Here is a 16184-nt window from a genome sequence, read left to right as displayed (position 1 = left end):
ACTAAGAGAACAAGGTCAGCAAAAAAGTATGTGCATTCATAATGAAATGGATGGAGAGAAGCAAGCCAAAAAAGTGTGATGTACAATTTCCAAGAGAGAAGGACATAACAGACGCACTTGTCCACAAGTTCACTGGGTGCTTCTTCGTCTTCGGGTCATTAGGTGTATTTTCTTTTACTTGTATATTTTATGTAATTGTATTCTTTATGTACTTATATTTTTCATGTAATTGTATATTTTATGTATTTATATTCTTTATCTATTGTATATTTTATGTACTTGTATTCTTTATGTACTTATAATGAATTTGTGTAATAAATTTATTTTATGTAATTGTATCTTTTTATGTACTTTTTATGTATCTTTTATGTCGTGGATTTTATTATGTAATGTAATTTGAACTTTTTAGGTAATGGAGTCTGGTCCTTCTAATCCTGTACATTTATACTAACAAAATACGCATCGTTCACAAACAGTATAGGATAGTTCTTCCACCGTAGTGTTGAGTTGTTGGAGAAGGGAAGCAACTACACAACATACTATCCCATTTGATCACCACATTATTCCATATGTTCAACATGCATGTTTTCTTGGGGTTGCACAAATTGGTTTTATCCAGCTTGATTGACACTTTATTACTGCTCTAGATGAGCATTGGAGACCAGAAACCCACACATTTCACCTGCCTTATGGAGAATGTACGATTACGCTGCAGGATGTTGCCATACAATTTGGGTTACGAGTGGACGGGCAATTATTGACAGGTTCACTACAGTATGATTGGAAGAACGTTTGTGAAGACTCTTTTAGGCGTTCTACCAGAGGATCTGAAGGGATCAAGTTTGAGTATCCCTTGGTTGGCGTCCCAGTTTCCAGAATTACCTCCCGATGCCGACGACATCAGCGTACGTAGGTATGCACGAGCATACATCCTGCAGCTTATTGGAGGATTTTTGTTTGCTGCAAGTCAAATACTCTAGTGCATCTCATGTTCCTCCCACTATTGTTTGATTTTGAGCACATTGATATGTACTCGTGGGGTGGTGCATGTCTTACATGGTTGTATAGAGAACTTTGTCGGGTTCCAATGCACAAGCGTTGGAAATAGCGGGGCCATTGATACTATTACAAGTATGGGCTTATGATCGATTTCAAATTATAGCACAACAAGTCTAGCTACAGGCCCCAGATCATCGTCCACTTAGTGCCAAGTATTATTTCATTACCATTTTATGTAAGAATATAAATTAATTGTATTTTTTATAATTTTAGATGGAGTGGTATATTAACTGCCTCTGAACAGTTAGCAAATATGTTGCTCGTATACAGAAAAATATTCGACATGCTGATCCACAATCAGGTAGCAAATATATATATAAATGAATATTTAAAACATTTTATATGTATACTTATTATTTTTTTTTTTGTCAAATTATTTGGACACCATACACACAACAGATTTGGTCATCCTTACCTGATTATTGTTGTGATGGTGAAGAGATCTGGTTTACCGTTAACCCTCTTATATACTTCCATATAATAGAGTGGCATCATCCAGATTGTGTGTTGAGACAGTTCGGTCTGCGAAAAACGATACCTTCGTTGTCTACGACCAAGACTGGCATCGAATCCACGCGGAATATTTATTCTACTGGCATGGACGACATGATCGTTGTGCACAGGGAGAATTAACAAATGGACCAGCTGTACCAGATGACTACTTTCCCGATCACGAGGTGATTTATCACACCTGACGACACTTACTATTACTGCATGGTAAGAGATTTAAAATCAAACATTTTCCATATATATGATATGAATATTGTTTAATATTTTTTTATTGCACAAAATAATTTTATCGGCGATGTTCAACAATATTGCAGAACAACTTGCCAGAATTGGGTTCAATGTGTCAGCAAACATTGGTCAATGTAGAAGGTATTATTCAACAAACAAGACGACTCAATGTTGCTGACACCGATCGAAGACGTACTCGTCGTAGACGACAACGACAACCTAATTTAGAGGGACACGAAAACAACCCTCATGAGGAATAAGGGCCAGGGGGTCGTTTTTAAATTTCATGTAAACTTTCATTTTCAAATTGTAAATTAAAGAACTAATTGTAAATATTCTTTAATATCATGATTTTTTTTTAATATGAATTCAAGATGTTTTCATTGTAGATTAAATATATAATTAAGTTTAATAATGAAGGAATTTGTGGACCAATTCCTAAAGTTTTATATTGTTGTACATCTACAATTAAAAAAATAGTCAATAAACTTTTAAGAAAAAAGAAAAAAAAAAAAGGAAATCGTGGACCGGGTCCACGAGTTTGTGTCTGACCGGTCAATCAGTCAGCCGATGTGATGCTGACTGGATTAAACGGTACTTGTGTACCGGGTACACGAGTTTGCCACGTGGAAATCGTATACCCGGTACACAATTTCACTATCCCAATCTTGTCAATAGTTTCCCAAAACACCTATTCTTAGAAAAAGTTTGCGCCTCATCTTCGACCGGATAGACTTCGACACGTGTGTGGAATGTCAACAAACCCACATTGGTCTATCAAACATGGATACAGTTAGGCCCAAATCCATAGCCCAAGGTTGAGTACAAACGAAAGACTTATTTTTCAAAATTTTCTAATATAGGATTCTCCAACCAATGGATGGTTCATCTTATTTTTTAAAAAGGATAAATTTTCACCTAACAAAAACACAGACATTCACATTATATTCTTTGGTTACAAATTTTAAATCAGTTGAAAAGTTTTTTCTTTACAATCGTAGCATTAGCATTAGCATTTTTATTTTTTTTAATGAATGCTGGCATTTGTACTTTCAAAATTTTCCAAAATTTGTTTATCTATTTATGAGGCTTGACGCCAAACTCCAGCATCAACGTTAGGTAATTATTCGTGCCAAATTATTTATTTATTAATTCTGTAAGTTTAACTTTCAATAAATAAATGAATTGGAATGACCTCAAATTTGTTTTTGATTTAGAATAAGAATGAGACGAATCTCAATGAAATAAATTCGCAAATAATCCTGGCCGTTCATATTTACAAGCCAGACATTGGAAATTTTTTTTTTGCCAATTAAGACGATCGAGAAAGATCTCCGTGGGATTCACGACGAAAGAATTGACGGTTCATCTTTCGAAGAAATAAAAACAAATAAAAAAATTAAATGGACGGTCCATTTCGCCTTCCTAAGTCCATTCTCACATTCTCAAGAATGAAATTAAAAAAGAAAAAGAAAAGGAAAGATCTCTCAATTCATTTTATATTCTATAATACTATCTAAAAGAAATTTTGGGAGAAACTAATTGTAGTTGATAGATACAGATATATCTAAGATAATTCATATTTAAATTATTAAATAATTTTTTTCTCTACTTTTGCCATTAAAAAAGAAAAATTTTCCCTATTTTTTTTTTGTCATTTACATATTAAATGATACTGCATTTTAAAAAAACACATTCCATCATCTAATCTCTATTTCACTTTACATAAAAGAAGATTTTTTTTTAAAAAAATCACATTTTATCTATCTCATATTATCTAAAATTTAAGAGATAGTAGAATCATTCCTTTTTTTTTTCTATTCACATATTAAAATTTATACTATTTAAAAGAGACTAAGAAGGATAAACTTTTGATTTACTATAAAAAATTTTAAATTAAGTGATCAAAAGTTCAATTTGAAAACTTGAAAAAGAGAAATAGATTTTAAAAAACATATTAATTCAAATTTGTTTTGAGTTTTTTTAAGAAAAAATATACAAAAAAAATATTAAGACTGTTTTATTTTAATAAAGCACAAATCAATTTATTGAGTAAATATTGGACCAATAACTCCTCTTACTATTACCTGACCAACGTTTAGATTCGGTTTTACCCAAACTTGGTTTATCCAGCATGCCTCACTTGTCCGATTGTTGCTGAGTAATTTTTAGATATCAAACGGACCTCCCTATAAGGTAATTTTAATGTGGCCGATTTCCCCTCTTTTGCAATCAATTTCGTTACGGCACCTGCTGCTCTAGCTAATTGTTCCCCACTAAATATTGGACCAATAACAGTTTATATTCTTAAATTTTCAAAATTTGAAAAGAATTATTGCATGAATTTATAAAATAAAATATAATGAGTTAATTTAGACCACTAGTAATTTTACTACTTTATGTTATTTAAAATAAGGTCAAAAAGTTACATAAATAAAATGATTACTCCAAAAAAATTTCATCAAATTAACAAATACCTTTTCTAAACAAGAAAAGTAGAGAAAGATAAGTGGACTATTATCTATTTGATTCTCACAATTTTCTATAATTTAGATTAATTATTGCGTTTAAAAGAAGTTATATGAATGATATCACCAAAAATACAAAGAAGTTATATGAATGATATCACCAAAAATAAAAATATATAAAATTTGGTATACGAAATAGAATTTGAGCCTAATAACTTCACGCTGTCTTCTTAAGACAATTTTACTCACTTTAGTACTAGTTTCATAAGTAATTATCTCCTAGGATAGAACATATTAACTTTATCATGAAAGTAACACCCCATCCATAAGATCCAATGAACTACACTTTGTGGAAATAAACCGAACATGCAAAAACTTATAAAAAGGATAAAAAATTTTTGAGAGAAAAATGCTTATGAAAAAGTTGTTTTTTTCTTGACAAATTTATAAAAAGAGAGAAAAGTTAGAAACATGCTTATGGAAAAAGTTGTTTTTCTCTTAATACAATTTGAAGAAAAATATATTTATAGATTATTCGTGGTCATTTGAATAGTCATGTCTTTTCTTCAAATTGATTAATTACGAAAAGACATGTTCATTCATGAAACAATGCAACTCTATATGAAAGATCATATATCATATATTCCAACAGAAGTTTTATGCATCGTCTAAAAATAAAAGTAACGTATAAAAAGGTATTAGAATAAATTAAAAAATAAAAATAGAATTTAAATATTTTACTTTATTTACAAAATAAAAAAAAATTAAAAGTCACGTTTATAATTTTTCTATTTTATTTTGCTACCCACTACAATTTCTCAATACGATAACATTAAAACAAAATATTAGAGGTAAATGCATGATATTAAATTTCCATCGATATGTTAAATATTTTCATTTGGACACTTTTTATGAATTTGACGTCAAAATGATGAATCTACATTTTTTAAAAAACAACAAAATGTTATAAAGATTTTAATGGATTTAAAAAGTATAAAATATTTATTTATTAATTTAAACATTCTTTTAATGGATATTTTTAATGACATTGAGACCCTATATTTTGTCCACATCCACATTTTAAAGATGGTTTAAATCCCCAAAAAGAAGGGTAAGGAGAACCACTCATAATAGAAATGAATCACAATGGTGAGGATGCATGGGATAAAACCCCACAAATTAGCCTATTCTGAGGGCCCGTGAATGGGTCACATTCAACGCCCCGCTTTTTAATATCTCACTCATGATCTAAGTTTTATGTTGGCTGACACCGCAACGCTCTCTCAAGAACAAACAACGAACTGAAAGGCAAACTCAGTCGACGCCACTCTCAATACACTCAATCTTCTTCTTATTCCCTACCTCTCTGCGATCTGCTCACACTCAAATCCATGGCCACGTCCCAATTCACCGTTGCTTTGAATCGAGCAGACTCGTTTTCGCACTCCAATTCCTTTCCTCCTCCTCTTATCGGTCTCAGTAGCAGGTATCGCCAATCGAAGTTATTGCTGGTTCCGACCTCCACCTGGCGATCGCCTAAGCGGACATTTCTGGTGAAGAATGTGTCTAGTGAGCCGAAGTTGAAGGATCCGGTTGCTGATGAAGGTACTTTCTTCGTCTCTGGTTTGATTGCTTCATTTCATTTTGGCTTCCTATGGATGAAATTTGCAACGATTGGCATTGGCAGTGCATCGGAGGACGTTGAATTATTTAGTTTCTTCATTTATTAGGGTTTAGGATATAATGTACTCATTTACTGTTCTGATGCGGTTGGAATGAAATTTTCGAAATTGCGAGAGAAATTGACATGCTCGTTTCATAGCGGATTCTTCCTATTTTCTTTTCTTTTTCTAATAGTTTTTGAAATAATGGGATCATGCTGCATTCTGTAAAATTTTCATCATTTAATTTTAAAAACTGTCATATGCTATACGAATGCTATAGGAAATACTATAGGCTTTTGTTTTCGTACAGAATCTCCAATCGCTGCAAGTGCTTTTGCGCCGGACGCCTCATCTATTGCCTCAAGCATTAAGTACCATGCAGAGTTTACTCCTTTATTTTCTCCCGATCGGTTTGATCTTCCCAAGGCCTTCTTTGCTACTGCGCAAAGCGTTCGAGATGCTCTTATCATAAATTGGAATGAGACATATGAACTTTACGAAAGGTTGAATGTCAAGCAGGCATATTATTTATCGATGGAGTTTCTTCAGGTTAGTGATTTACCACTATGGACTATTTTTCATTTCTTCCTAGAGTTGGTGGTTCTCAGAGTTGTTTACTTGTTTTTTATCCCTTTCTTCCTTGTAGGGTAGGGCACTGTTGAATGCAATTGGCAATTTGGAGCTCACTGGTTCTTATGCAGAGGCATTGAACAAGCTTGGATATGAATTAGAAAATGTTGCTTGTCAGGTAAGGTTATTTGATAAGATTTGCTTTCAGTTTAATATTGTTCCTACCTAGAACAGTTTCCTTCGTTCCTTTGCTGATGGTGAGCATGATGAGACACTGCCTTTTGATGTTGGCGATTCTTTTGTGAAACCTTTGAGTATTGTTGGTTGCTTGGCTTCAAAAAGAGTAGCCAGTTGGGTCCCAGTTCTGCTATGTGCTCTTTTGGTGGAAACAAATATATAAATATTCTCAAGATGTTCATATTGTTTGATAGGGCAAAGGCGTTTGTTAGTCCCTGACTTTACATTACACTACTCCACTCCTCATCCTTCTTTTAGTAGAGGATTTCTTTTCCTATATTTTTCTTTTACGTGAAATTCTGTTTCTGGTTTCTTTCTTTCATTAAAGAAGGGCCATGATGAAGTCAAACTTAGTTATTTGATGTCGATAATAGGAACCAGATGCTGCTCTTGGAAATGGGGGCCTTGGGCGGCTTGCCTCCTGTTTTTTGGATTCCTTAGCAACGCTAAATTACCCGGCATGGGGTTACGGACTAAGGTACAAGTATGGCTTATTCAAACAGAAAATCACTAAAGATGGTCAGGAGGAGGTTGCTGAAAATTGGCTCGAGGTATATCAAATTTTCACTTTAGTAATTATATGTACAATTAGACTTCCTGTATTGACTTTAATTTATTTTGCTTTCTTATTATTATCTTCATTCCAGATCGGCAACCCTTGGGAAATTTTCAGAAATGATATTAAATATCATATCAAGTTCTATGGAAAGGTTGTCATTGGATCAGACGGGAAAAAGAACTGGACTGGTGGGGAGGATATAGAGGCTGTAGCGTATGATGTTCCAATTCCAGGATATAAAACAAAAAATACAATCAACCTGCGACTTTGGTCCACTAAAGCTCCAACTGAAGATTTTGATTTATCCGCTTTCAATGCTGGAGAGCATACCAGAGCATCAGAGGCTCTTGCAAATGCTGAGAAGGTTCATTTGCTACTTGATTACACAGATTTTCTCTTATGGTTTGACGTTCTCTGTTTTCGTGAACTTGGAAAATTATATGTTTCTTTCTTTTTTCAAACTAAAATATGACTTGAACTTTGTAGAACCCAATTATTCAAGAGAGAATCTCTGTATCAAGTAAATAGATTCAGGGTCTCTGTTGGTCTTCTTTTCTTCATGTCTCTTAGAAATGACATTTTTCCTTGAAAAAGGGGGTTTTCCCTGTACTCATGTTCTGGCAATCTCTTTTTATCCTGAATCTAGAGCTTAGAGCCTAGTCCAAACCTTCTACTGCTTCAACCGATGGTGGCATTGTAGTTGACTAATAGTGTTTTTTCCAGCCCTTCTAATATATGTGTTTGGTAAAATATGAAAAGTTAGATTTGAATTTCATCCTCAGCAATATCTCTACCTATGTTTTCTCCCTTTTTTAAAGTCCCTCCGACCATTACCAAAATTTTGAGGAATCATTTGAAGGCGAAGTGAGGGAAAATTTTTGTATTTAATTGGGATGTGACTTGATCAACTAGGACGTTATTTCTAGAGACTTAAATGCAGGTGGCTGTAGGGGTAACAACTTGATCAACTAGGACGTTATTTCGAGAGACGTAAAAATTCCTAATAATGGTTTGCCTTATTTACTTCAGATATGCCATGTACTCTACCCTGGGGATGATTCAATTGAAGGAAAGATTCTTCGTCTGAAGCAACAGTATACTTTATGTTCAGCATCTCTACAGGATATAGTTGCATGCTTTGAGAGAAGATCTGGTACAAACAAAAAATGGGAAGAATTTCCTGAGAAAGTTGCTGTGCAGATGAATGACACTCACCCAACTCTATGCATTCCAGAGCTCATGAGAATCTTATTGGATTTGAAGGGTTTAAGCTGGGAGGAAGCCTGGAATATTACTCAAAGGTACATCCTTATGAATATGTTAATGATGGTTGATTTACGTAAGGCCAATATATTTTAGGGAATAGCTGAGGATTATCTATCATTGGATAATAAAGGGGTGGGCCTTATGGTTTACTTATTATTTCATGTTAAACAATTTTGCCGTATTATTCTTTTGTGGAATCCTGTAGCTTTTAACTGTTTGAGCTCAATGTATTTAATTGTTTATATATATCATATGCTTCTCCTAGATACAAAAAGCTTGATGAAAACACGAAGCGTCAGCCCTTGTATTACTTCTTGTTAGTTGATTGCAACGATTATAATGTATGTTAAGTTAAATATTAAGACTATTACTTATTTTGTTCCACCTTCTGTTGTTTAGGACTATGGCTTACACAAATCATACTGTTCTACCTGAGGCATTGGAGAAATGGAGTTTTGAACTTATGCAGAAATTGCTTCCTCGACATGTTGAGATCATAGAACTGATTGATGAAGAGGTATTAATATGTGACACCCTATTGAGAATTCTACAGCATTGACACCTTAGTTCTACTTTATTCTTATACTTTCTTTATTGTTTTCAGCTTATTCGAACTATTATTTCAGAATATGGTAAGGCAGATCTTAAGCTGTTACGTGAAAAGCTCAAGGAGTTAAGAATTTTAGAAAATGTTGACTTGCCAGCTGCCTATTCCGATTTATTTATTGAACCTGAAGAAAGTTCTACCATTGTATCAACTGAAGTACTTAAAAGCTCTGAAGAAGCTGATTCTGTTGATAAAGAAAACTTATCAAAGCTAGCCAAGTCTGTTGATAAAGTTGAATTTGTTGAGGCAAACGATGATCCGGAAAGCAAAGACATTCAGGATAAGAATGTGGAACCTATACCACCACCACCACCAAAGATGGTTCGAATGGCTAATCTATGTGTTGTTGGTGGTCATGCAGTTAATGGGGTAGCAGAGATACATAGTGAAATAGTAAAGGATGAAGTGTTTAATGCATTTTATGAGGTATGCACTTGACTGAATATTAAAACCTGCTCGAGTCTTCAATGTTTGTTGAAAAAGTATTTGTACTCATTTCTTGTATCTGATGTTCTAATTTGGCAGTTATGGCCTGAAAAGTTTCAAAACAAAACCAATGGTGTGACACCCAGGAGATGGATTCGTTTCTGCAATCCTGATTTAAGCAAACTTATAACAAACTGGATTGGCTCAGAGGATTGGGTCCTTAACACTGAAAAGTTGGGTGAATTGAAAGAGGTAATGCACTTTTTAGGTGATTGATCTTATTATACTGGGTTACTGGTATGTACATATATTCTTTGAATAACAAACTGGTTTTCTTGGTATGTGTGACCCAGCATGACTCTCTCTCTTTCACACGCAGTTCGCAGATAATGAGGATCTTCAAAATCAGTGGAGGATAGCGAAAAGGAACAATAAGTTGAAAGCTGTGTCATTTCTGAAAGAAAAAACTGGGTATACTGTCAGCCCAGATGCGATGTTTGATATCCAGGTCATTTGCTTTGATGCCTCCTCTAGCAAGTTTCTGTGTTTAGAAAATTTATTGGAGTCTCTTGATTTATCCTCTGCTATCTTTGGCTAAACATAATAATAATTATAAAAGATTATTCATTTTCCTTTATTGTCCAACATTGTATCAAATTATGTGTTCCGATGTATATACTTTTTTGTTAGAGTATGATCAGTTCCTTATCATTTTTTTTCTCCACCTATTTCAGGTGAAGCGCATTCATGAATACAAGAGACAGCTATTGAATATATTCGGAATTGTTTACCGCTACAAGAAAATGAAAGAAATGAGTGCAAAAGAAAGGAAAGAAACATATGTTCCACGAGTTTGTATCTTTGGAGGGAAAGCATTTGCCACTTATGTGCAAGCCAAGAGGATCGTGAAGTTTATTACAGATGTGGGGGCTACAGTAAACCATGATCCTGAAATTGGTGACTTGTTGAAGGTAGAATCGTGCACATGAATCGTCATTATTAATTTAACATATTGCTTTCTACAATCATTTAGATATGGGTTTCATGTATAGCATGTCTTTTTGTTGGTTTTCTTCCCTAATAAAAATACATGGCATGGACCATACTCTAGGAATACAAGTAGTTTTTGCAGTCAAAAGCTTGGACATAATGCACTTCCCTAAAAACTTTTATATGAGTTGCATCTAGGTTCACAATAGTAACCTTGTTTTAGTTTAACTCTGGTGGTAATCTAATTCATATTAGATTTGACCTTAATACATCAATGAGAAGTGTATTATTTCCACAGAAGTAAATTCTACATTTTTTTTTTTTTTTTTTTGCATTTTATTTTCCTAATGACATCTCTTGTACAGTTCATGGCATCTAATTGGACTGCCCAACACAAGCTCCAGTTTTTTTTTCCTTTTCTAAAGTGTGGAGGGCTTCTAACTACCTTTTCTTTCTTTCTTTTTTTTTTTTTTGGAGAAGTAACAACATTTTCGTTGGTCCTTTAGGCTGTTCTGGCACATTTGGTGCATTTTTTAATGGAAGTTTTGACCAGTTTCATATTATAAATCAAAGGTCATCTCATAAATCATAGCTGTTCTGCCTGCTTTCCCCAGGTAATTTTTGTTCCTGATTACAATGTCAGTGTTGCTGAATTACTTATCCCTGCAAGCGAGTTGTCACAGCATATCAGGTATTGTGGTCTTTCATTTGTTGCTCATTTTGAGCCCAGTTGTTGGATGTTAATGATGGAAAAGAGGAATACTGCCCTAACTTTATTGATCCCTAGCTTCGTCAAACTGGTGTTTCTCAATTTAAACTAATATAGAAGGTAATGATATTTCATATTATTTTACCGAAATTATTTTGATCGCAATACAGTGAGAGATACTTTTCATCCCGAATGATTACTAATTCTTGGATAATTAGTTAATGTACAAGCGGTAGTGAGATGCTGAAATATATCATGAACAAAAATGTACATTCATAATTTAAAATGGAAGTCAGCCTAGCAGATATATTTAGAGTGGTTTGTGGAGAATATTCAACATATTCCGTATATTGGGGGGAGAGAGAACATCTAACATTAAATCAATATTTGTATATTGGAGATCCTATTAAAGAGGGGAAAAAAAGAAGGATTCCATGCATTAACTTTTACGCTTTTTAAATTGTTAGTGCCTTCCATTTTAATGATGAATATGATTGCTAAATCGTCTTGTCTTTGAGAAAATTCTAAGCTGTTCTTCAACCTTCGTTCTCTCTCTCCAGTACCGCTGGAATGGAAGCCAGTGGAACAAGTAATATGAAGTTTGCAATGAATGGGTGCATCCTGATTGGGACTTTGGATGGAGCGAATGTTGAAATAAGGCAAGAAGTTGGAGCTGACAACTTTTTCCTGTTCGGTGCTGAAGCCCACGAGATTGCTGGGCTTAGGAAAGAAAGAGCCGTGGGAAAGGTATGCTTATGCTTATGCTTATGCTTTGACTCAACGAGTAAGTGTGGTAACAATGGAAAAATCAAGTGTATCGATTTTCCAACTCTGTTTCCTATGCAAAATATAACAAAGAATAAAATAAGAAGAGTCAAGAGAGCAAGTTACAATTTTTACATACATACATATCTTGCTATACTAAGATTTGTGTCTCAATGTAGTTTATTCCGGACCCACGCTTTGAAGAAGTGAAAGAATATGTTCGAAGTGGTGTCTTTGGGTCTTATGATTATGAAGATCTGATAGGATCATTGGAGGGAAATGAAGGTTTTGGTCGTGCAGATTATTTCCTTGTGGGAAAGGACTTCCCCAGTTACATCGAATGTCAAGAGCAGGTCGACGAGGCTTACCGGGATCAAAAGGTATGATTTATAAAATTATTTGGATGTGTGGAGTGACTATTAAAATAAAAATAATAGGTTAAAGAGGCTGATTCATCAACTTTTAAAGTTGTGTCTAACATGAATTTGGAACATTAAATATTGTATCATTTAAGTCTTTGATTTGTGAGACATTTTTAAAGCTTAAGGACCTACTCAAGGCACAAAACCGATAGTTCAGGACTCACGTAACATTTTTTTCCGAGTTCAAGGACTCATATTTATTAGGAAAATGCATATCCGACATAAGTTTGTTCAAGCAAAGTGTCATTGAAATGAAATATGTACTAGTTTGTGATCCACAAAACTTGTTTGTTTGGTTCAGAGATGGACAAGAATGTCGATATTGAACACAGCTGGATCATACAAGTTCAGTAGTGACCGAACCATTCATGAATATGCGAAAGATATATGGAGCATTAAGCCTGTTGAGTTACCATAAATGTGTGTATTCTCAAAATTCGAAGTTTACGTTTTGAAGAAGAAGCCAGTAGTCTGGGACTACAAGTATGGTAGAGAATGTTTAAGTCGTGAGGAATAATAATATGTAGTCATTGTCAGAATGTATTGCAATTTACTCTTTATCCATTTCAGATACATTCAAGTGAAGTTTCTATAATCAATCAGGATTTTCTCAGTTTATCGAGAAAGGTCATGAGATAATGGCCGTTTCATAGAATCTCTTATGTGGATGTTGTAATTTTCAATTTGACCATGATTTTCTCATTATAAGTTGAACATACAAGTTCATTATGTTCTTGATTAAAAGGTCAAATATCTAAAATTCAACTAAAAGTACAAAACATGCTCAAAAAATTATGTAAAAAAGAAAAAAGAGGAAAAAGAAAGTTCAGGTTTCCTGAAGTATTTGCGTATTCCAAAGCTTAAATCATACATTGTGTTGAAGGCGGAATTCCTGACAATCAAAGTCTTACATAAAAGGGAACTCAAATAACAACCAAACAACCTAAACTAGAAATAAAAAGAAAAATAAAGAGTGCCTGGGTTGCCTCTCAAGAACTACATACGTCTAAAAGGAACTTTTAGGATACTAACCATTACATCTATTTTTGCTTTTATAATATTTATAATAAGAATAAATAAATTAAAGATTGAAAAGAATAAAGAATAAGCTTAATACAAGAATAAAGGATGAAAAGAATAAAAGAATAAAGAATAAAAGGATAAACAATCTGCAGAAAAAGAACAAACAGAGGAATACAAGACAAAATAAGAAATACAGGAGTACAACAGTATATGTACAAAAACAAATATGAGAAGAATACAAAAGAATACGTACTCCAAGTTAAAATTCAATATAGTCACCACAATATTAATCAAACTACATTCACTCGGAATAATGCCAGGAATTTATGTGATTCTTATACCATACAAAATCAGAAGTGTACAACGTCAAGTTGTAATATAGTGATTTTAGTGTCATCCTCATGATTGAATTTCTAGTTTAAGCAACTACCGTAGTTATATATATATATACTTGAAACAGATTTTATCAATTGGAAAGCAAATTCTCTGGTCAATCAAACAAACCAATTTAACATGCAACAATTATAAGTCAAGAGTGTACTATGTTATTAATTTCCTCTACCGAGCTCAATTCTCTTATTTACATAATAAACATCATAGATTATTCTTTTATGCATAAATAAGGCATTAATGAACTTCTTTTATCGACTTCTATTTGAAATTCCTCACTTCTGCACAAGTTTTGATAACCCTCATTCATCCAACATTCTAATACAAACTTTATTCTCCCGAGCTAAAATTTGAATAAGTCAAATATTTAATCTTCATCTAGAAAATTAAAAGTATTAAGCACATGATACAAGAATAATTTGTTGCAATATGAAAAAGTTAAATTAAAAGGAAAAATCCCAACCAAATACATCAAAGTCTAAAAATATCCGAATTTCCAGAATTTTCCGTAAGGTTGGCCAAGTCAAACCGGACGAAAAATCTCACAAAATTGTTTTTTTTCCAATTTGCTTCCATGGTCAATCTTGATTTCATGTAATAGTTGACTTTGGTTAGTTGTCTGTGTTTATGTTCCTATCTTAATTCACTTCCTTCTAGTTTATTTATGAGTTTATTTCTATCATTTATCTACAGAAAGTCTAGCATATTTGGTTATTGCGATGGTATTTGAAAGGAGGATGAATGAGATTACCTAGGAAATTATCTCGGGAGATTGGAAGTAAGATATGACATAGGGTATGAAGAATTTCTGATAGAGTCGTATAAGCTAAGTGGAATTGACCCAAACCATCACGACAACCCAAGATGTTCATATAATTTTGGAACTAGAGTTCTTATGTACTTGATAAGAAATGACCATGAACTAAGTTTATTTTTAAACGGTGAGGATGCACATAGGTTCCTTATATATTTATCAATGACCCCCAAACTTGATAGTAGCAGTAGTGGATTTTGGAGTGACATTAACAACCTTGATTGCTCATTTCAACCAAGTTTTCCATATAATTTAGTGCAAAAATTTCCATCCCTTATTACCCCGTACCACCCTCATTCCAACAAATTACCTATCACATGATAATTCTTTTTAATCATATATCATCACTAACCCCCTTAACCAGTAACTCCATATGACCTAACTAATGATAGTTTCGACTCTGTATTCAAATTTCAAAGGAAGAGCTCGTACATGCATTGTCGCTCATGGCTATAGGAATTTTGAATATAGGGTTGACAAATCCATCAAGTCTTAGTTAAATGTAAACATGATATATGTGGATGGAGGATTAAAGCTTGGAACCTTAGGATTCTACTATGTCTAAGATATCTAGAGGTATGAATGTCCATACATGCTCTCAACACTTAATGGACCACGACCACGAATAGGCAAGAAGCAAGATAATAGGACATTTAATTAAAGTCCACATTCACGAATGTTAGCAGGATGTATAGGCCGAAAGACATCATGCAAGACATGCGTGAAGAGTATGGTTTGAGTATCAATTATTGACATGTGCAAGCATACGCGTTAAAGTAATAAATTTCCAATAGACTGGGTATCGTCCTCAAAGAATTAATTATTCAATTCAACTAGTTATTAGGAAATATTCCTAACTCTATTTGGGGGTTTGAGATTTGATGGTTTTGTAAACATAAAAATAAAGAAAGCAAATAAACATTTAATTTGGGAATTCACTTAGCTAACACGTCCTACGATATTGATCTCATTCAACAAAGGTCGTGGCTCAGGAAGATTTTCATTTAACCAATTCAATTTATTTACTTAGGCCTAGAAGTCTAGGATCTAGGTTTCTTTGTTTGAGCTCAATCCTTTTTAACACCTAAAAGCCAATTCTATTTTCATGTTAAAACTAATAGACACAACCTTAACTTCTTCATTTTTAGCCTCTAATAATTTCCTATCACTCTTATGCATAAACCATTGTTAACTTATCATGCTAGTTTTGGTTTATAAATCTCTCCCTCAAGCAGAATTAAGAATTCTAGATCAATCAAATGGTGATCAAATATTCAATTAAAAGACCACAAACATGATAAAAAGTAATTACATTTCAATCAATTAAATTAATATAAAATTATCCACAAACAATGTCGAAATCAATCAACCCTAGAACTAAGAATAATCTAGCCACTCATGTCTAAAACAAAATCCCTAAGCTGTTGGGTTTTATGCCCTAAAACTCGTAGATAGTAAATGTGATATCCTAAATCTA

The 16184-nt window shown here is 33.4% G+C and overlaps 1 protein-coding gene across 1 annotated transcript; it reads left to right on the top strand.

Moving 5' to 3' along the window:
* The first annotated feature begins 5484 nt into the window (after nucleotides 1–5484).
* LOC120083456 (alpha-1,4 glucan phosphorylase L-1 isozyme, chloroplastic/amyloplastic) lies at nucleotides 5485–13135 on the top strand. Its single transcript, XM_039039228.1, has 15 exons — nucleotides 5485–5870; nucleotides 6240–6478; nucleotides 6576–6677; nucleotides 7111–7287; nucleotides 7384–7659; nucleotides 8325–8596; nucleotides 8961–9078; nucleotides 9166–9594; nucleotides 9694–9846; nucleotides 9974–10102; nucleotides 10329–10565; nucleotides 11199–11275; nucleotides 11854–12040; nucleotides 12238–12438; nucleotides 12782–13135. Exons 1-15 carry the CDS (start codon nucleotides 5657–5659, stop codon nucleotides 12896–12898), a joined length of 2928 nt encoding a protein of 975 aa, XP_038895156.1. The 5' UTR covers nucleotides 5485–5656; the 3' UTR covers nucleotides 12899–13135.
* Nucleotides 13136–16184: the final 3049 nt, after the last annotated feature.

Source organism: Benincasa hispida, chromosome 1 (assembly GCF_009727055.1).
Source record: "Benincasa hispida cultivar B227 chromosome 1, ASM972705v1, whole genome shotgun sequence".
Classification (NCBI taxonomy): domain Eukaryota; kingdom Viridiplantae; phylum Streptophyta; class Magnoliopsida; order Cucurbitales; family Cucurbitaceae; genus Benincasa; species Benincasa hispida.
The sequence above is the reverse complement of the archived record's forward strand: the minus strand, read 5'-3'. Positions and strand labels throughout refer to the sequence as shown.